Consider the following 22489-nt stretch of genomic DNA (forward strand, 5'->3'; position numbering starts at 1 on the left):
CCAGCCGTTCTGTGAATGTAGAAGCGCAATTGTCTGTGAACATCTAAAGAACGCAGCTTATACTCCCCTTTGTTTTTATAGTTGGGGAAAAAAACAGGAAAGTTGATTGATTTGTTAATATTAGATTCCGAAGAAACTTTTGGAAGAAAAGATGGATTGGTCCTGAGGCACACCCTATCGGGGAAAAAAGCTAGAGGTAAGGCGGTTTGACGCATAGAGCCTGGAGTTCCGACACTCTTCTGGCTGATGTGATGGCTACCAAGAAGGCAGTCTTCCAGGAAAGGTACTTTAGATCTACAGAAGCTGCAGGCTCAAAGGGGGGAGCAGTAAGGGCCTGTAGGACTAAGGATAGGTCCCAAGGTGGCACGACTTCTTTGACCCGGGGCCTCAACAGAAAAACTCCTTTAAGAAAGGTCTTGCAAAGTTTTGCAGTCATGAGGGGAGCTGACTCATGACCCACATGATAATGGGAAATCGCTGCCATTTGTACCTTTACCGTGGAAGAACTGGCCCCCTGATGAAAGAGGTCTGTTAAGAAGTCCAGTACCGCAGACATTGGTGCCGAAAAAGGATCAACATTGTTCTGAATCGCCCAAATAGAAAACCTTTTCCATTTGCTCCGGTAAACCTTCCTAGTGGAAGGTTTATGAGCCGCCACTAAAATGGCCTTGACAGGTGACGAGATACCGGGAGTCCTAATCAAGGATGGAACTGGAGCAGCCAGGCTGCGAATCTCAAGGTGCGTAGATTCGGAATCGGGAGTCCTTGAGGATGGGAAATGAGATCCGGAATCGGATCCAGAATCCAGGGTGGATTCACTTTGTGAGACCATACATAAGGGAACCAAGGCTGACGAGGCCAGAACGGGGCAATGAGAATCATTCTGCTCCCCAAACTGTTGGCTTTCTGCAAGAGCCTCTTCATTAGAGGTAGTGGAGGATAGGCATAAAGGAGACAGGGAGGCCAAGCATGCACCAGTGCGTCTCTCGGGGATTCCCCAGGTGGGGGAAGCAGAGCGAAGAAACTGTTGCATTTGGCGTTTGAGTGAGAAGCAAAAAGATCGCAACAGGGTTGCCCCCAGACAGCAAAAATCTTCTTCGCTACCAAAGGATTGAGAGACCATTCGTGAGAGGAAAGAATGGTGCGACTGAGCTTGTCCGCAAGGATGTTGGACCTTCCCGGAATGTGCGTTGCTACTGGAAAGCGTTTGGTGGAAATTGCCCATTCCCAGACTCTCATGGCCTCTCGACAAAGGGGATAGGACCTGGCTCTCCCCTGCTTGTTGATGTACCAGACTACCGACATGTTGTCTGTTTGGATCGCAATAGTCCCTGTAGGAAGAAGGCTGTGAAGTGCTTGCAACGCTAGGAGCACCGCCCTCATCTCCAGGACATTTATATGCAACGAGGTCTCTGAACTGTTCCACGTGCCTTGGACAATCTTGCCCGCAGAATGCCCCCCCCACCCGAGGCGAGAAGCGTCCGTAGTCACCGTGGCTAGGGGGAATGTCGCACAAAAGGGTCTCCCTGCTAGAAGCTCCGGAGACTGGAGCCACCAAAACAGGGAGTCCTTGCATGCTTTGCTGACCGCTATCGGGCTGTTAAGAGAAGAGTACAGCGGAGACCACTGGACCTGTAGGGTCCATTGAAGAACCCGCATGTGTAAGCGAGCATGGAGAAGAAGTGGAATAGCTGCTGCCATTGAACCCAGGGCCCTCAGGACCGAAGCCGCCGTCGGAAACGGTTGCAGGACTGCTGTGATATGACACCTTAGGCTGGACAGTCGATCTGGAGTGAGTAAGGCCCACATTGATGTTGTGTCCAACCTTCCTCCTATGAAATCGATAAGTTGTGTGGGGTGCAGTAAAGATTTTCCCAAGTTTATGGTGATGCCCAGTCTTGGGGCTATAAGGAGGAAATAGTCCCTGGCTGAGCACAGTAGATGCCTTGAGGATGCCGTGAGGAGCCAGTCGTCCAGGTACGGAAAGACCTGTAATCCCTGGAGTCTCAGGTGGGCCGCTACTACTGCTAGTACCTTGGTGAACACCCTGGGGGCAGAGGTGAGACCAAAGGGAAGGACCCTGAACTGGTAGTGGCTGGCTCCCAGCCGGAAGCGAAGGAACCTCCTGGACCGTCTGTCCATCCGAATGTGGTAGTACGCGTCCTTGAAGTCGATAGAGCACATCCAATCGTTCTCCCGCAAAAGGGGGAGTATAGATTGTAGAGTGACCATCCGGAACTTTTGCTTGGTTACAGACAGGTTCAGCAGGGAAAGGTCTAAGATCGGTCTTAAGTCCCCCGTTTTCTTTGGCACCAAGAAGAACCTGGAGTAAAACCCTGATCCGGTCTGATCTCGGGGGACACGCTGGATGGCTCTTTTTTCTAACAGCTGCTCGATTTCGACTGCTGCTGCCTCCCTTTGGTCGGGTGGTACATCGGGGAGGCTGCGGGATCTGGGGATTTTGCTCAGGGGAATGGTATAACCTCTGGATATCACATGAAGCACCCAACGGTCTGATGTGACTGACTCCCAAGAAGTCAGGTGCCTCAAAAAACGCCCCCCGACTGCCTCCAGAGATGGACAGCCGGGCAACCCTTCAGGACTGTTGCGCTGTCAGAGAAAGGTTCTCTGGACCCAAAGTTCCCGGGAGCCCCTCTGCCTCTAGGACGGCGACCTCCCTGTCCTCCTCTGCCACGGAAGGACTGGTTATCCGGAGCAGGTTGGGACTGCTGCGACTTCCGGAACCACATCTTCATCTGTCCCTTTTGGTTCTTCGAGAAGGACCTCTGGGGAGCTAAGAAGCGGACTCAGACGGCAGACAGCGTCTTCCCGTCCTTCTCGCTCTGGACTAACGTTTCACGAACGGCTTTGCCAAATAGGGCAGAGCCATCAAAGGGGGCATTCACGAAGGTCACTTTGAAGGGCTCTGCAAAGTCACAGTGGCGGAGCCAGGCCTGACGCCTCATGACCAGGCCCGCTCCACTAGCTCTAGCGGCTCCCTCAGTTGCATGAGAAAGTAGCCGCATAGAAGTATTAGAAACGGATCTGAGAGTGGCCATTCGGGTGGAGTACACGTGCTTGTCCTCCGCCGACATGGACTCTGGGGGAGATGCCGCATACTCTTTGATCAGGTCCCGCTGCATCCTGATGACATGTGCCATGTAGTTCAGCGCTCTCAAAGAGAAGGTTGCTGAACTAAAAGCTCGCTTCCCAATGCGATCGAGCGGGACTCTCTGCTCGGAGGATGCATAGAGGGACTTTCCTGGGCTAATTCCCTCTTTGTGGCTGCGGCCATCATCATAGCATCTACCGGGGGGGGGGCCCTTGCTCCAATGAGTGCTGTCCACCGGTGGACTCAGGATTCGATCCGGATGCTTGGGGACAGGCTCAACGATGTCCGGTTCCTTCCATGCTCTGGTGGAAATAAGGTCCACCAGAGGATCGGCAGGAGGGGACACCCAAGAGGTAGATAGGCCCGCCTCGAATGCCTCCAAGAACACAGACTCATCTGAGGAGGCCTTGGGGGCAGACCACCCCCCCCGATTCTAAGCATCTCCATAATAGACGTCCTCCAGGGGTGATCTTGGGGAGCCCTCCCCTTCATCCAGGTCTGTGTCTTCGGTAATGGACTCAGGGGAGTCCACGTGTCTCCTTTTACACTTACGCTTCCGAGGTACTTCCTCGGGGGGGGGGGTGTCCGAGGAGTCCTCTTCAGCAGCCAGATGTTCCAAAGGAACTACTTGGGACATCGAGGCGGGCTGTCCCTGGGACCGGCTGATGGGAGCCTGGCCCAGCTGCAAGGCAGTGCGGGGTGGAGCCACGGCAGTGGCCGGGGGTCCGATAGTCCTCAACAGTGCCCTTTCCACTACGCCGAAAGCCGAGGGAGAGCCGGCCTCTCTAAGCCCCGAGAGCCGAGCCCCACTCGGATCCGACGCACGGATTGGAGCCGGTGCCGAGACCGTCGGATCCGAGAGACCAATGTGTTCCGACGTAGACGGAGTCGAAGACACACCAGCTCCCTCGGATCAGAGGCTAGGCCCTCGGCTCCGAGAGGTCGGGTCCGATGTACCCGAAGCATTCAAGGGATGGGTCGGATCCGAGGTGCGCAGACCAATCGGATCCGAACCATCCCCGGATCCAACTCTGCCCGGCTCTGACAGCTCCGAACCCGGGAGACGGGTCGGAGAAGGAGCCAAGGGGGCGAAAAATGGTCAAGCCCTCCCGGTTGGGGGGGGGCTAAGAGCACTCCCATTTGCATCTGGGCCTGGATGAAACGCCTCATCATCCGGTCCATGTCTGCCTCTGACATAGAGAATGTGGATCTAGAGGAGGCCACCGAAGAGGACCTAGAGAGCCGCCTCGGAGACCTCACTGAAGGGCTAGCCTCCTCCTCCTCGGGCTCAGAAGAGAACCGAGGGGAGTAGAGCCGGAGGAGGAGGAGATCTAGAAGATACAGGAGAGGCCCGCTTAGACGGAGGGGCCGAGCTTGAGGTCTAGGCCCTCCGTTTGTGGTGCCTATCCTTGTGTCTCTCCTTCTCTCTCTCTTTCTCCCTAATGGTCTCCCTCTCATCTGGCTTTTTGGTGGGAGGTCGAGTCCCTGCCGAAGTAGGGGAGACCGCAGCACTCAAAGAAGGCTGCTGGCTAGCAGGGGCAGAGGCCGAAGCCGCATCTGGAGGGAGAAGTCCCACCAGAACAAGCTTCGACCTCCGCTCCCTTAAAGCTCGGGGGTTGAACCCTGCACATATAGTACAAAGTACAGTTTTGTACCTACCATAAATGTAGATGTCCGATAGGTATGCATCTGCAGTCATAACATATGGGTTGTCCTGCCTCAGGCAGCCCTTCGGTCGGCCGGATTCCAAAGTCTGGGTCTGGCCTCGGCTGATGTCGCACTTTCCTCGACGTCAGAGCTTCTGGGGTATAAAGGCATCAGCCGACGCCATTTTCCTCAGGGTTTCTTGCCCCAGATGCCAGGTGCCCTCTAGGAAGGCTAAATTTGGATAAATGTTGAAAATTCCAAATAGCAAACCAAATATACATATACATATATACATACAAACAAATACACCATAATAGATTCCCCCAGCTATCTGAAAGAGGGGTAAGCACCCTAGGAATACCACAGAGGGGAAGGAGGGTGGGTAATCCTGACTGCAGATGCATACCTATCGGACATCTACATTTATGGTAGGTACAAAACTGTACTATGTCCTTCAAGGATGCATCTGCAGTCATAACATATGGGTAGAATACCATAGCCAAACTGGGGAGGAGGTACTAAGATAATGATGGTGTAGTTAAGATCCCCTGTAAAACTGCAGTTGCAAAACCTGCTCAGGATCTGGAGTATAAAGGTAGATTGTAATGCTTGGCAAATGTATGCACGGAGCTCCAAGTAGCAGCTTCTAAAATGTCCTTGGTAGCCACCCCTCATAGGAAAGCTGTAGTGGTGGCTGTGGCTCTTGTGGAGTGAGGCCTGGTATTTTCAGGAGTTGTCTTTCCATGAAAAGAGTAGCAGAATCGAATGCAATTTCCTATCCATTTTGAAATTGTCTGGAAATTGCTTTTCCTTGCACTCCAGTTGCATATGCTACCAAAAGTTGGTCAGTTTTTCTGCTGGTTTTAGTTCTGTCCAGATAGTAGCATAGTTGTCTGTGTACATCCAAGGTGTGCAATAGTTTTCCCCCCCTGTTCTGTGGGTTAGGGAAGAACGTAGGCAAATGAATAGCTTGGTTCAAGGATACCCTGGATACCACCTTTGGCATGAAAGTAGGATTGGTTCTCAGAGACACTCTATCCTGGTGAAAAATAAGGAAAGGCTGCACTGCCATGAGTGCCAACTCGGATACTCTTCTTGCTGAAGTGATTGCTAGAAGGAAAGCAGTTTTCCAAGATAAGAACTGTAAGTCTGCTGATGCTGCTGGTTCAAAAGGGGGTAGTGTTAATTTTTCCAGCACAAAATTGAGATCCCATGTAGGCAGAGGAGGTTTCCTTGGAGGTTTTACATTTTTGATCCCTCTTAAAAATTGTCTGAGGAGAGGGTGAGAGAAGATAGGAGGATCCATGTTGTACTCTGCTGAAATTGCTGAAGCATGAATCTTAATGGAAGAATAGGACAGGCCATTGTGGAACAGTTTTGCTAAGTATTCTAGGATGTGTGCTAGGTTTGCCAGTGTGACATTTGTACCCTTTGAGGAATCTCTTCCATTTAGCTGAGTATGTTTTTCTTGTGGAGGGTCTGCGAGCCTCCAGGATAATGTCCTTGACCCTCTGAGATAAAACAGTTTGGTTTTGTTTTAAGCAATTTTCCAGGCAGTTAGCTGCAGTGTTTTCAAGTTTGGATGCAGGGTCTTGTAGTTGTTCTGCGTTAGAAGTAAAGGCCATAGGGGTAGAGGCCATGAGTTTGTCCGAGACATGCTTCTCAGTAGCGGATACCAATGCTGCCGTGGCCAGTCTGGAGATATCAGAATCACCTTTGGCTGTTCCTCCCTGATCTTCAGTAGAACTTTGTACATCAATGGGAGAGGTGGAAAAGCATACACTGTTAGGGCCTTCCAGCTGAAAGAGAGGGAGTCCACCCTCCAGGCTTGTGGGTGGTATACTCTTGAGCAGAATTTGTTCAGTTGGTGGTTGAGTGGGGAGGCGAACAGGTCTATCTCTGGCATTCCCCATTTGTTTGTTATGATTTTGAAGATGTCTGGATGCAGCATCCATTCGTGAGCATCCGTGGTAGTTCTGCTTAAGCTGTCTGCTAGTGAATTCTCTTTTCCTGGTACGAATTTGGCCTGTAGTTGGATGTTGAGATTCAGGGCTAGGTTCCACAGATCCATTGCCATCCGGCATAGAGGGTAGGAATGTGTGCCTCCCTGTTTATGTATCACATGACTGTGGTATTGTCTGTTCTTATCAGCAGATGTCCTTGCTGGAGGAATGATTTGAATGTCTCGATTGCATGCTTCACTGCCAGCATCTCCTTTAGGTTTATGTGCAAATTCAGCTGGTCTTGAGACCATAGACCTTGGATACACTTGTCTTCCATGTGTGCTCCCCATCCTAGGTCTGAGGCGTCCGTGGTGATGGTCTGCCTTGGTTGTGGTTTGTTGAAAGGCAACCCTCTGTTGGTCTGGCAGGCCTGAGCCCACCACAGGAACTCCTTTTTCAGGCATGGAATGATTGGTACCATGGTTTCTAGACTGTGCCTGTGTTGAGACCATACATTCCTTAGGTACCATTGTAATTTCCTCATATGCAGCCTTGCATGCGGGATCAAGATTATGCAAGATGCCATGTAACCCAGGGCCTGCAAGACTTTCCTTGCAGTAAGCTGAGTTTGTCTTGTCAAAGCCATGAAGTAGACTGGGAGTTGCTTTTGTTTTTCTTCTGTGAGAAAAGCCATCTGAGTTATTGTGTCCAGATCCGCACCCAAAAATGTTATCCTTTGGGATGGCACTAGTCTTGACTTCTGGATGTTGACTGTGTATCCCAAGGCCTGTAACAGGTGTATGACATAGGCCAAATCCTTTATTAGTTTTGTCTTGTTGTCCGCTTGTATTAGGCAGTCGTCCAGGTATGGGTAGATTTGAATTCCCTGAAGCCTGCAATGTGCAATTACTGATGCCAGGCATTTCGTGAATACTCTGGGCGCAGTAGATAAGCCAAAGGGCAATGCTGAGAATTGATAATGCTCTGTTCCTGCAAGAAATCTGAGGTGTCTTCTGCAATCTGGTCATATAGAGACATGCAGGTATGCCTCCTTGAGATCTAGAGTCACCAGCCAAGACTCCTTGCCCAACATGGGAAGAAGTTGCTGTAGGGTCAGCATTTTGAATTTTGGCACAATGAGATATGTGTTTAGTGCGGACAAGTCGAGAATAGGCCTCCATTGGGTTTCTTTTCTTGGTACAAGGAATAGTCTGGAGTAAAATACTTGGCCTTGTTCCATAGATGGTACCCTTTCGATTGCTTTCATCTGAAGTAAATTGTTGATTTGTCTTAGAGCCTCTGGCTTCTGGTTTGGTGGAAGGTTTGGCATTCCGCTCTTTTTTTGGTAAAGTGTGGAAGTGAAACCTGTATCCTTTGTCTATTGTTTGCAATGTCCATTTGTCTTTTGTAATGCAATGCCAATTTTTCGAGAATAAAGCCAACTTTCCGCCCAAGGGTGCTTCCAGTTGTTCCCTGGTAGGCAGAATCAGAGCCAAGTCATTGTGTCTGTCCTGTGGAAGTGGTTGTAGTTGCAGCTGTGGCAGTACTCCTCTGGTTAGCAGGTTGCCACTGACGACCCCTGAAGGCACCCTTTGATTGACCTCTGCCTCTTGGGCGTCTATTCCTGCCCCTCTGTGCTCTGGAGATGTCTGGAAAGGACCAATTCTTTGAAGGCCAGTTTCTGCTGAACCTCGGAGGTTGGACCTGCAGAAAATCCTTTACTGTTTGCACAGATTTTGCTTTTTCTTCCACTTTCTTTAGAATCTCCTGTGCAGGGGAGCCAAATAAACTTTGTTTCTCCATTGGAGCATCTAGGAGTTTAGCCTTGGCATGGTCTGGCAAGGATTGCTCTTTTAGCCAGGCATGCCTTCGAATTACTGTTCCAGTCATAGCTGATCTAAATGAAGCCTCCAGTGCATCATAACCACATTTTAAGAAATGATTACTGACCTGCTGAGAGTTGTGTACCAAATCCTGAAGGGACTTACGGTCTAAAGGTCCAGGAGAAGAAAGCTTTTTATTCAGCTGATCTAACAAATATTCCTGGTACTGTATCATATGGAATTGACAGTTTAATGCCCTGGCAGAAAGAGTAGCAGATGTATAAACCTTTTTCCCCCATCTCTCTAATGCTCTTGACTCTCTTTCAGAGGGTAGGGGGGTTTTGGCAGTGGCAGCTGCAACACCTTTTGGGCCCTGAGAAATAGTTTCTGGGTCTGCAGCATGGGCTTTATACAAGTGAAAGTGAGAATCCGGGACCCTGTAATATCTGTCAGGTTTGGCAGGGGCTGGAGGAAGGGAATCAGGGGCAGAACTGACATCATTATATGCATCATCAACTACAGTTAGCACAGGTGGTATGGCTAAAGGCCTATGCTGTGGCAAGTGTAAAAAGGTCCTTAGTCTTTTTCTAGAATCAGAGAAATCCTGACCCTGCCATTGAAAGTGTTCCCTCATTGAGTGTAAAGTCTCCCCAAAGAAAAATTCTTCTGGAGGGGAGGCAGAAGGAATAGAGTCTTCTGCATCCGAATCCTCATAATGTGAGTATGGCACCTCCTGATGGTCTGATAAATCAGATCCATCCGAGGAGTAATCAGAGGAGAGAGGTTCAGGGGGTTCAGTCCTAGGCCTTTTGTCAGGAGGAAGTTTTGAGAGGCCCTGTCTGGGTGAGGTTGGGAACCCCTAATCAGAGATATAAGGTCCTCAGCAAGGCTGAGAATCTGGGAACTTGAGGAAGGTCTCAGAGGTAGATTTTGCAGGTAAAGCCTTTGAAATTTTAGCTGCTTTAGCCCTGGAGAAGGCCTTAATAGACATAGAAGCAGGGGGCCTAGCTGCCCCACGTGCAGGTGTAGAAATGTCCAATGGGATGGTGTCGGACAATTCTTGTGCGCTTGCTTCTTCGGTAGGGATTTCTGTAGCCGACTCAGCCGGGGCCTCTCTGGCCTCGGTTGTCGGAGGTATGATTTCGGCAGAAGAAAGAACCGAGGACTCGGCTTCAGCCGAAGCCGAGACACTCGCGGTAGGCCTAACCGTGGTTTCAGCCAAAACCGCGGGCCGCGAGTGTCTGTCCTTTTCCTTGCGTTTTTTGGCTAAATGCGGAGTCGGAGTCTCCGACGGCATTTTATATGCAAAAGCGGATCCAAAAAACTCTTCTGCAAACTCCGACCGACGTCTAAGAGTCCGTCGGTTGAAGGAGGCACAGGCTAAACAAGCTGATACGTCGTGGTCTGGGCCTAAGCAAGGAAGGCAGTAAGAATGGAAATCATTATGAGGTATTTGTTTCCCACAAGTTAAACAATTATTTACTTTGTCTGACATCGGCTGAGGCAAGAAAGAGTCCCCAACGGGGTACTTAGCTTTTTTAGAAGTCTTCGGTAGCTGAAATCTCTGGATCTGACCGACCGGCACTTGCGAACAGCTTCTGCTTCGGGCACCGCGCGGCAAGAAAGACTGAGGAAAATGGCGTCGGCTGATGCCTTTATACCCCAGAAGCTCTGACGTCGGGGAAAGTGCGACATCTGCCGAGGCCAGACCCAGACTTTGGAATCTGGCCGACCGAAGGGCTGCCTGAGGCAGGACAACCCATATGTTATGACTGCAGATGCATCCTTGAAGGACATCCAGATGACAGGTGTTCAACCCCCAAGCATTTAACGCACCGAGTGTGGCCATCAGCTGGGGACAGCTTATGGCCACACTCGGTACATTTTGAGAAAATTGCCTTAGGGTTTTCTGCCATACTAATCCCTAGGCCTAACACACACAGTTGACACAAACACACCAAAACTACGCAAACCCGAGAAAAAAACTACGTAGGTAAAGAGAGGAAAGCCTAACGCACACACTCAAACTGAGTAAAAAGTAAAATTTAAAGATTTTTTAGTCAAAACTTATCTTCACAATTTAAACTGCCAGGAGCTCAAGGAGTCCGTTGCTACATGAAACGCGGCAAACGAAATCTGAGGTCAGTCAGGGCTTGGCAGGGGATTATGGGTAGAGGGAGGAGCTAGGAGCTCGGATCCTGAGCTTTTGAAATGCCGGCTCGAATCCGAAGTCAGATCCGATACCCACAGGTTGCAGACAAATGAAGTCTGCCTACTTCAGATATATAGGTTCCCAAGGATACAGATTCCACTTCCACACCCTACCAACTCCAAACAGTTGGCCAGACCTAGCCCCAAATCAGTGGGCAGAGGCTCAACAGTAGGTTCTCTCTCTTCTAAGTATTGGGGCTATTCAACCTGTTCCAGCAGAAGAAAGGGGACAAGGTTTTTATTAAAGGCTTTTCCTGGTACCCAGAAAAGGCAACTCCTGGCATCCTATCCTGGACCTCTCTATTCTAAACACTTTTTTGGTAATCCCAAAATTCAAGATGCTAACACTTCAACAGCTGCTTCTTATGATAGGCAAAGATGCCTGGTTAACAACCTTAGACTTAAGGGAAGCTTACCTGCACATTCTAATAAGGGAATCTTGCAGGAAATACCTACAGTTCAGGGCAGGCTCCATGCACTTTCAGTTCCCTGCACTTCCGTTTGGCTTATCTACTGCACCGAGGGTATTCACAAAGTGTCTAGCTCCAGCCATTGCATTTTGCAGGCAGAGAAAAATTCAAATATACCCATACTTGGATGATTGTCTGATTCAGGCAGAAAGCCAGGAATTGCTACTAAAGCATCTGGCATTTTGTAAAGAAACTCACTGGGGTACACAATAAACAAAAATAAATCTCATCTAGTACCCTGCCAACAAACTGTATTCCTGGGAGCAAGCTTAAACACAACTTCCCAGATGGCTTTCCCCACTCCAGAGAAAAAAGTGTATTTAACAACCTACTTCAAACAATTGGCCGCAAAGACCCAGCTATCCGCAAGGAAAATTCTGCAAGCCCTGGGGTTCATGGCCTCTTGCATTCTACTAATTCCATATGAAAGACTGCATATGAGGAAACTGCAATGGTAACTAAAAAGCCTATGGTGTCAACATTCTCAGGACCTGCAATCAATGATTCCTATCATTCCTTGTATAAAGACAGAGTTCCTTTGGTGGGCAGAGGCCTGCTACCACAACAAAGGGGTCCCTTTCAATTACCCCCTGCCGCCCAAACCCTAACAGTCGCATCAGACTATACATGGGGGGCTCACTTGGCAGGGCAGTGCATTCAGGGCAAATGGAACCTGAGACAGATGCACCTGCATATCAACCAAAAAGAAATGTTAGCTGTACAGAATTCTCTGACAGCCTTCAAGGACCACATTCTCACAGGACAATTATTGGCAAAGACAGACAACACCACAGTTATGTGGTACATAAACAAGCAGGGGGGAACCCACTCGGACCCACTCTGCAGACTAGCCATGGCTCTGTGGAACACAGCCTTGAGCTACCAAGTGCACCTACAAGCTCAGTTCCTGCCAGGCAAACTAAATTCACTGGCAGACAACCTAAGCAGAAATCTCATGGACCCACACGATGGAAACTGGAACCAAAAATATTCAACCTCTTGAGGAACAAATGGGGGACCCTAGAGATAGATCTGTTTGCCTCACCTCAAAACTACCAATTGGACAAGTTCTGCACAAGGACTTCCCACAGTCAAGCTTGGAAAGTGGATGCCCTGTCCTTTATCTGGGAAAGACACTCAGTTTATGCCTTTTCCCCTCTGCCTCTCCTCTTGATGGTTTTGCTAACAATTCCCTGGCTATTTCTTCCCACACTATTTACTTCCCTGGACCTCTGTCTAGCAGGGCGACTGATGTGATCCCCCGGGGTGAATTTCCTTTCTCCCATCCAATCGTCAAGGTTGAAATTCCTTTCTTGGAAAACAGCCTTCCTTCTAGCCATCACTTCAGCAAGACGAGTGTCTGAATTACAGGCCCTCATGGCAGTGGAGCCCTTCATTATCTTCCATGCAGACAGGGTGTCCCTCAGGGCCAATCCTTCTTTTATGCCCAAGGTGGTGTCTAGTGTGGCCCTTAATCAGTCCATTCATTTGCCTAGCTTTTTACCAAATCCACAAAACAAAGGAGAACGAATGCTGCACTCTTGGGACGTGCACAGACAACATAGATTTTATTTGGACAGGACTAAGCCTCTCAGAAAATCTGAACAGCTGCTAGTTGGCTTTGCTGCAAGGGCAGAGGGGAAGGCCATTTCAAAGCAAACCATTTCTAAGTGGATAACCCATTGCATTCATTTCTCCTATAAGCACCATGGAAAACCTATAAGATCACATTTCAGCAGGGCTGCATCTACCTCTACAACCTTTCTTAGAGGTGTCCCAACCAGGGACATCCTAGAAGCTGCTACTTGGAGCTCTGTACATACATTCACCAAGCATTACCACATGCCTATTTTTTCTAAATCCAGAGCTGGTTTTGCCACTGCAGTCTTGCAGGGCTTAATAGCTGGTCTTCATGCTCTCTAACTTCCTCCTCCCTTCCTTAGCTTTGGGAATCAACCCAAATGTAATGACTGCAACAGTGAAACACGAAGAAAGTACAGTTTTGTACCTACCATAAATGTAGATGTCCGATAGGCATGCATCTGCAGTCCTTACAAATGGGTTGTCCTGTCGTCAGGCAGCCCTTCGGTCGGCCGGATTCCAAAGTCTGGGTCTGGCCTCGGCTGGTGTCGCACTTCACCCGACGTCATAGCTGCAGTTTTTCGGGTATATAGGCATCAGCCGACGCCATTTTCCTCAGTGTTTCTTGCCCCAGATGCCAGGCGCCCTCTAGGAAGGCTAAATTTGGATAAATGTAAATGGTTCCAAATAGTAGAGAGCAAACAAAAAATAAGCATGTATGTACATATATACAAACAAATACACCATAATAGATTCCCCCAGCTAGCTACAAGATGGGCAAATACCCTAGGAGTACCACAGAGGGGAAGGAGGGTGGGTAATCCTGACTGCAGATGCATGCCTATCGGACATCTACATTTATGGTAGGTACAAAACTGTACTATGTCCTTCAAGGATGCATCTGCAGTCCTTACAAATGGGTAGAATACCATTTCCAAACTGGGGGAGGAGGAGAAAAAAGATTATGGTGTAGTTAAGATCCCTTGCAGAACAGCAGTGGCAAAACCTGCTCAGGATCTGGAGTATAAAGGTAAATTATAATGCTTGGCAAATGTATGCACGGAGCTCCAAGTAGCAGCCTCTAAAATGTCTTTGGTAGCCACTCCTCGTAGAAAAGCTGTGGTAGTGGCTGTAGCCCTTGTAGAGTGAGGCCTGATGTTTTCTGGAGTTTTCTTCCCATGGTAGGAGTAACAAAATCTAATGCAATTTCCTATCCACTTAGAGATTGTCTGTTTTGAAATTGCTTTTCCTTCCATTCCTGTTGCATATGCTACCAGTAGCTGGTCAGTTTTTCTATTGCCCTTGGTCCTGTCCAGGTAGCAACGTAATTGTTTATGTACATCCAAGGTATGCAACAGTCTTTCTCCCCTGTTCTGTGGGTTGGGGAAGAAAGTAGGTAGGTGGATAGCTTGGTTTAAAGATACCCTGGAGACCACCTTTGGCATAAAAGTAGGATTTGTTCTCATGGACACTCTATCTTGATGGAAGATCAGGAAGGGCTGTACTGCCATTAATGCCTGTAGCTCAGATACCCTTCTTGCTGAAGTGATTGCAAGCAGGAAAGCAGTTTTCCATGATAAGTATTGTAATTCTGCTGTTGCTGCTGGTTCGAAAGGAGGGAGTATCAACTTTTCTAGCACAAAGTTCAAGTCCCATGCTGGCAATGGTGGCTTCCTAGGTGGTTTTACATTTTTAATTCCTCTCAGAAACTGCCTGAGCAGAGGATGTGAGAAGACTGGAGGATCCAAGTTGTATTCTGCTGAAATGGCTGATGCATGAATCTTAATGGAAGAATAGGACAGGCCATTGTGGAAGAGCTCTGCCAAGTATTCCAGGATGTTGGCTATGTTTACCAGTGACACATTTTCTCCTTTAGCAGTACTCCAAATGTGATATCTTTTCCATTTTGCTGAATAATTTTTTCTTGTTGAGGGTCTGCGAGCCTCCAAGATAATGTCTTTAACCCTTTGGGATAAACTTGGGTTATTTGGTCTTATGCAATGTTCCAGGCAGTCAGCTGCAGTGTTTTCAGGTTTGGATGCAGGGTGCTGTAGTTGTTCTGTGTTAACAGTAAGGGGAACCAGGGGTAGAGGCCATATTTGTTCCCGAGACATGCTCCTCAGTAATGGGTACCAATGTTGCCTTGGCCAGTCTGGAGCTATCAGAATGATCCTTGGACGGTCTTCTTTGATCTTCAATAGCACCTTGTGCATCAAAGGAAGTGGTGGGAATGCATATGCTGTCAGGTTTTTCCCACTGAAAGATAGGGAGTCCACTTTCCAAGCAAGTGGGTGGTACGTCCTTGTGCAGAATTTCTTCAGTTGGTGATTGCGTGGGGATGCAAATAAATCTATTTCTGGTAGTCCCCATTTTCTTGTAATGGTTTTGAATATGTCCGGATGCAGCATCCATTCGTGGGCATCCGTGGTAGTTCTGCTTAGTATGTCTGCTAGTATGTTTTCTTTTCCTGGCACAAAAATTTGCTTGTAACTGAATGTTGAAGCTCAGGGCCACATTCCAGAGGTCCATTGTCATTCGGCATAGAGGGTACGAATGTGTGCCTCCCTGTTTGTTGATGTACCACATAACTGTGGTGCTGTCTGTCCTCATCAACAGTTGACCTTGTCGAAGAAATGGTCTGAATGTCTGAATTGCCAGTTTTTACTGCCAGCATTTCCTTTTGATTTATGTGTAGGTGCAGCTGGTCTTGAGTCCATAAGCCTTGTATGCACTTGTCCAGCATGTGAGCCCCCCAACCGAGGTCTGAGGCGTCCGTTGTGATGGTCTGGCTTGGTTGAGTGTTGTGGAAGGGCAGTCCTTTGTTTGATTGACAGGCCTGAGCCCACCATTTGAATTCTTGCTTCAGGCATGGGATTATTGGAATTTGGGCTTCTAGGCTGTGCTTGTGCTGAGACCATAAATTCCTTAGGTACCACTGTAACTTTCTCATATGCAGTCTGGCATGTGGAACCAATATTATGCAGGATGCCATGAAACCCAAGGCTTGCAGAACTTTTCTTGCTGTTAGCTGGTTTTGTTTTGTTAATGCCAAGAAGTAGAGAGGGAGTTGCTCCTGTTTTTCTACTGTTAGGAATGCCATTTGTTTTGATGTGTCCAGCTCTGCACCCAAAAAGGTTATCCTTTGGGATGGTATCAGCCTTGACTTTTTCATATTGACTGTGTATCCCAGGGCTTGCAGTAGATAAATGGCCCTTTTCAAGTCTTCTGCTAGTTTGTTTTTGTTGTCCGCTTGTAACAGGCAGTCGTCCAGGTAAGGGTAGATTTGTATTCCCTGTAGCCTGCAATGAGCAATTACTGATGCCAGGCATTTCGTGAACACTCTGGGCGCAGTAGATAAGCCAAAGGGCAAAGCTGAGAATTGATAATGCTCTGATCCTGCAAGAAATCTGAGGTATCTTCTGCAATTTGGTCGTATGGGGACGTGCAGGTATGCCTCCTTGAGATCTAGAGTTACCAGCCAAGACTCCTTGCCCAACATGGGAAGAAGCTGCTGTAGGGTCAGCATTTTGAATTTTGGGACAATGAAGTATGTGTTTAAAGCGGACAGGTCAAGAATAGGTCTCCATTGGTTTTCTTTTCTTGGTACCAGGAAGAGCCTGGAGTAAAATCCTTGTCCTTGCTCCATAGATGGTACCTTTTCTACAGCTCTCATCCTTAGTAAGTGAGTTATTTGCTTTAGAGCTTCTGTCTTTTGGTTTGGAGGTAGGTTTGGCATTCCTCTCTTCCTTGGTAGAGTATGGAAGTGAAACCTGTAACCTTGGTCTATTGTCTGCAAAATCCATTTGTCTCCTGTGATGTAATGCCAGTTTACTGAAAATAAGGCTAGCTTCCCGCCTAAGGGTGCTTCTAGTTGTTCCCTGGTAGGCGGTGCTAGAGCCAAGTTACTGTGATTGTCCTGTAGCAGTGGTGGTGGCTGTATCTGTGGCTGCACCTCGCTGGTTGTTAGCCTGCCACTGACGTCCCCTGTAGGCACCTCTGAATTGACCCCTGCCTCTTGAGCGCCTATTCCTGCCTCTTTGAGCTCTGGAGGTGTCCGGAAAGGACCAATTCTTGGAGGGCCAATTCCTGCTAAACCTTGGAGGTTGGACCTGTAAGAAATCTTTGACTGTCTGGACAGATTTTGCCTTCTCTTCCATCTTCTTCAGCACCTGTTGTGCAGGAGGGCCAAACAAATTGATCTTGTCCATGGGAGCATCTAGTAGCTTTGATTTAACATGATCTGGTAAGGCCTGCTCTTTTAACCATGCATGTCTTCTGATCACTGTGCCAGTCATGGCTGATCTAAAGGAAGCCTCCAGTGCATCATAGCTGCATTTTAAGGAATGGTTACTGACCTGCTGAATGTTATGTACCATTTCCTGAACAGATTTTTTGTCTAATGGTTCATCTGAGGACAGTTTTTTAGTTAACTGGTCTAACATAAATTCTTGAAACTGGATCATGTGGAATTGACAGTTCAAGGCCCTAGCTGAAAGAGTAGCAGAAGTGTAAACTTTTTTACCCCATCTCTCTAAGGCCCTGGATTCCCTTTCAGAGGGGAGGGGTTTTTTAGCAGAGGTAGCTGCTACAGCCTTAGGTCCCTGGGAGATAGTTTCGGGATCTGCAAAAGGAGCCTTATACAAATGATAATGTGTGTCCAGAACCCTGTAGTACCTATCGGGCTTAGCAGGGGCCGGAGGAAGTGAATCAGGAGCAGTACAAGCATCATTAAATGCATCATCCACAACAGTAAGAACTGGAGGGATGGCTAAAGGCCTATGCTGTGGTAAATGCAGGAAGGTTCTAAGCCTTTTCCTAGAGTCTGAAAAATCCTGGCCCTGCCACTGAAATTGTTCCCTCATAGCATGCAAGGTTTCCCCAAAGGAAAATTCCTCAGGTGGAGAGGCAGAAGGAATGGACTCTTCAGCATCAGAGTCTTCATAAGGAGAGTAAGGGCCCTCTGGAGGGTTTGAATTATCTGAATCATCAGAGGAGTCATCTGTGGAAAGTGGCTCAGGGGGCTCTGCTCTAGGCCTCTTCTCTGGAGGCGGGTGAGAGGCCCTGTCTGGGTGAGGGTGGGATCCCCGGATCAAAGAAATGAGATCCTCTGCTAGAGTAAGCATTTGTGAACTAGAGCTAGGCCTGTGAGAGGGGGTCTTAGCAGGCACAGTTTTGGCAGATTTAAGCTGCTTTAGCCCTGGCAAAGGCCTTAATCGACATGGTTGCAGGTGGTCTAGCAGCTCCACGTGCAGGAGTAGAAGTATCCAAGGGGATAGTATCCGATAAATCCTGGGAACCTGCAAGAGCAGGTGGGATTTCAGTAGCCGATTCAACTAGGTTGGATGAAACCTCGGTAGGAGGTAAGCTTTTGGCTGAAGGAAGAACCGAGAGCTCGGTTTCAGCCGAAACAGAGACACTTGCGGTTGGCTTAACCGCGGCTTCGGCCGAAACCGCGGACCGCGAGTGTCGGTCCTTTTCCTTGCGTTTTTTAGAAATTTGCGTAGTCGGAGGATCCGACGGCATAATGTAAGCAAAAGCGGAGCCGAAAAACTCCTCAGCAAATTCCGACCGACGTCTAAGCGTCCGTCGGTTAAAAGAAGCACAGGCTAGACAAGCTGCTACGTCGTGGTCTGGGCCTAAACAAGGTAAGCAGTAAGAGTGGAAATCTTTATGAGGTATTTGTTTCCCACAAGTTAAACAGTTATTCACTTTTTCTGACATCGGCTGAGGCAAGAAAGAGTCCCCAACGGGGTACTTAGCTTTTTAGAAGTCTTCGGTAGTAGAAGTATTCGGAGTAATCTCTGGTTCTGACCGACCGGCACTTGCGAACAGCTTCTGCTTCGGGCGCCACGCGGCAAGAAAGACTGAGGAAAATGGCGTCGGCTGATGCCTATATACCCGAAAAACTGCAGCTATGACGTCGGGTGAAGTGCGACACCAGCCGAGGCCAGACCCAGACTTTGGAATCCGGCCGACCGAAGGGCTGCCTGACGACAGGACAACCCATTTGTAAGGACTGCAGATGCATCCTTGAAGGACATCATAGCACAGCTGTGTACACTAACCATAAATGTAGATGTTCGAGTGTATCCACTGTTGCAGTCCTGGTGACCCTCCCTCCAGCCTCCTGAATTCTCTTGGCTCTAACTTTCCTTCTTGTTTGGTGTATTTAAGCTTTCTGGTATTTTTGCTTTTTGTTGGAGGGCTACCATAACATAAATTGCTTCCCCCTGTGGGGGCACCTGACATCTGGGGCAAGAAAAACTGATGTAATGGCATTGGCTGCATGTTTTATACCCCTGACGTCATGGAAGAAGAGACAGCATCCGACGCAGAAATCCAAGACTCTGGTATTCAGGCCGGTTGAGGGCTACCTGCAGGCAGATAACCCAAATGTGATGACTGTAACAGTGAATACACTCAAACATCTACATTTATGGTAAGTGTACACAACTGTACTTTTTTTCAGAAGATCGGCAGTCTGATGGCTTATCAAAGCTATTTTGGAGTACGGAGATCAAGAGCGAAAGAATTTAGCTACAAAAATTGCCCGACGAATAGTTTGGGCATTGAACAAGGTACAAAACTGACAGCGAGCAATGTCGTGGTCTGGGCCTAAACAGGTGATGCAGTAAGAATGAAAATCTCTGAGATATTTGCTTTCCACAGGAAAGACAATTATTAACTTTTTCTGACATCGGTTAGAGCAAGAAAAAAGGATCCCCAACGGGGTTATTTAGCTTTAGAAGACTTTAACTTTAATTCGGAAACGAAAACTCAGGTAGCGGCCGACCGGCACTCGTGCAAACTGCTTCTGCTTTGGTCTCCTCGGCAAGAAAGACTGATGTAATGGCGTCGGCTGCCTGATTTTATACCACTGGCGACCTGACATCAGTCCTGGAGTGACAGCAACAGACGCAGAAATACTAGGCCTCTGGTATTCGGGCCGACCGAGGGCTACCCCTGGTAGGATAACCCAAATGTGATGACTGCAACAGTGAAACACGAAGAACATCTACAATGAAAACTATCTTATTTCTCTCTATTAAGATAAGAGATACACATACAATGCGTTCTTTATGTAAATCTTACTTGAGTACAAGACGATATTTTGTACGCACACCAACAATGCGTGCTTTATGTAAATCTCGAGTATAAGACGATATTTTGTACGCACACCAATACTGCAACTCAGGTGACTGCATCAGTTCACACCAAGTTCACAAAAACAATTCAGCATACAAAAAAACTCTCTTATCATTCAAGACTAAGATAAATTTGTGTAATATGCCTACACAGATGTAGGGACTAAATTCTGTTTGGGGTACAGGGCTTTTACTTAATATTCCATGCAGGCACTATTTCAGCTAGAAGCTAGGTTAGAATTTAGGTTTTCTTCTCTTCTGTTTAAGCTAACAAAAATGAAACCATATATTTTGTTTCTTGCAGTCACCAGAATTTCTATATTGTGCAAATAAATAAACAAAGCGATAAGGGTTAGGTAGCATTCTAGTTCTGGAAAACTAGGTATTTAATCCTATGGCACATGTCTGCCTTCAAATGTCAGTATATGGGTGAACCTGCATTTTAATTATTGTAGGTTTTCTTGTCTTCTATATTATCTACAGGAGACGGTGGTTAGCTGCTGATTAGAGAATATTCCTACCTATATTTGCTGTAGAACTGCAGGCATTATTTTGTGGATCTTTTACTTTCAAGAGTCGATAACTATGAAGGAGTTTTCTTGTCTGTGTATTAAAGATAAATAAGGAGGACTTGTTTCAGTTGGTTATGAGTGTATGGTCTATCAGCCAGTTCCAGAGTAGGGTAAAACCGTACCTTTGGAGTTTGAGTGTGACAAGTGAACCGAGGAAGATACTATCTGCGCAAAAGGAAACGGCTGAGAGTGGGTAGATCTACTGCTAATTTATTAATATCAGACAACTACAAAAATGTAATATTAATCTCTGTGATGATGAAAAACTCAACCATAAACAGCATGTCTTAAAAGTTTATGAATCAGTTTTCTGCTTAGCAGTTCAGGAGCTGACATTTTGACTTCATCTTTCTGATCAGTATACTGCTTCACTCTCGTTATACAAACTTATACTAAACACTTTCACAGTTCAGCACCGTAACCCCTTTTCAGAGTACCAACTTGTACTTTACCTCATCGACTCGTGTTCGTACTTCAGGTGATGTCTTGGTATTAATTTTCAACTGTTTTTTTGCTTTGTTTACATCGCTCTCCACTCTCTTCCAGTCAACTTTAATGTACCCTGTATGGTTTGCAATCTAGAAAAAAAAAAAAATGTCAAGTTAGCTACACATTTGTTAGTGACTTTTTCAGCTTCATACATTATGAGTACTATCCCATTTCAGCTTAATACATTACGAGTCAAAACTTTATTCAGCTGCGTTTACAATATTTGTGTTTCCTCCTCCTATTACTTCATCTTATTTTTTCAGCTACTTGTTCTCTAAAGTGTTCAATTGCATCTTCTCTGCTGCATTTATTACTGCTTGTTTTTAGTCTGCTTAAATTGTGTTATTCTAAACCTCTTAGTTTTGGTTTAAGCACTGGGAATTTAGGCCTACCTCTTAGTTCTCTCTGGCCTCTCTCCCTCAGATTCTGACAAATATGGATGGACAATTTCCTAAAGTTTCGCCTGCCAGCCTGGCTGATATGGGCATCCTGAGACAGTGTAGCAACTGACTCATGTACACTGACAGCCATTTACTACTACCACCAAGAATCACAATTTGTGACAGATGAGATTACATTAAGAAACTAGAGTCTATGCTATCTCCCTCACAAGCCACTATTATCTGACACGGAGCAGGATGGCAACACAATCACTATACCTTAAACACCACCCACAACTACACAACACACACCCACATATGCAGAGGTTCTCAACAAAAACAAACCCAAACAAAGGAGACCTCAGAGGCAAAATCACATGAGAACTCCACAACCCTCCACACCACATACCATGCATAGTCCACACACCAGTGTCTCGCAAACACTAAGACCTAACCATAAACCCAACATATTAGTCATAGGAGACTCCACTGTGAGGCACACAGATGTGCCTCTCACCAGGCTGGACAAGGAGAAAGTCAAGGTTGTTTGTCAAATGCCAGAATCTGCTATATCACACACGCACTCAAGTCTCTCAACACCAGGTACTGTTATGACTCTGTCATAGTCCATGTTGGCGTGAACAACACGAGACGTACCTCCCTGGACTATATGAAGAGAGACATGATTCAGCTTATTGAATGTGTGTTCCAGGCAGGTATGTCCCTAGCCTTAAGAAGCATTCTAACATCACCCAGAATGATGCCTCAATACAAACAGAAAATGACTGACTTTTTAACAATTGACTTAGTTTCTGGTATCATTCCAGGGGGATCCAGTACCGGACAGCCTGGAAAGATATGACTGACAGACCACAATGCTTTGCTACAGATGGCTTGCTCTGTCTCACTTGGGCTTCAGGCTTCTGGCAAAGGCCCTTGCCTCCCCCATAGTGCCGTTTTTAAGAAGAGTCAAGAGGTCGACACTACCAACATAAAAATTTCAACAAAACACAAATTAAAGGTCACTCTGTTAAATGCTAAGAGTCTAAACATGAAACTACACTCATTGCAAGCATTCTTAACCCTGGAAGATGCTGATAATTGTGCAGTCACAGA

The 22489-nt window shown here is 47.2% G+C and overlaps 1 protein-coding gene across 1 annotated transcript in view; it reads right to left on the bottom strand.

The window, feature by feature from the left end:
- Positions 1–22489, bottom strand: part of FUNDC2 (FUN14 domain containing 2) — a 538500-nt gene that overhangs the window by 87979 nt on the left and 428032 nt on the right. Inside the window, exon 4 of the mRNA XM_044057645.1 lies at positions 20957–21082. Within this exon, the coding sequence (XP_043913580.1) occupies positions 20957–21082 (126 nt within the window). The remainder of the gene's footprint in view (positions 1–20956; positions 21083–22489) is intronic.

This window comes from Protopterus annectens, chromosome 15.part0 (assembly GCF_019279795.1).
Source record: "Protopterus annectens isolate FY-2018-M chromosome 15.part0, PAN1.0, whole genome shotgun sequence".
Classification (NCBI taxonomy): Eukaryota; Metazoa; Chordata; order Ceratodontiformes; family Protopteridae; genus Protopterus; species Protopterus annectens.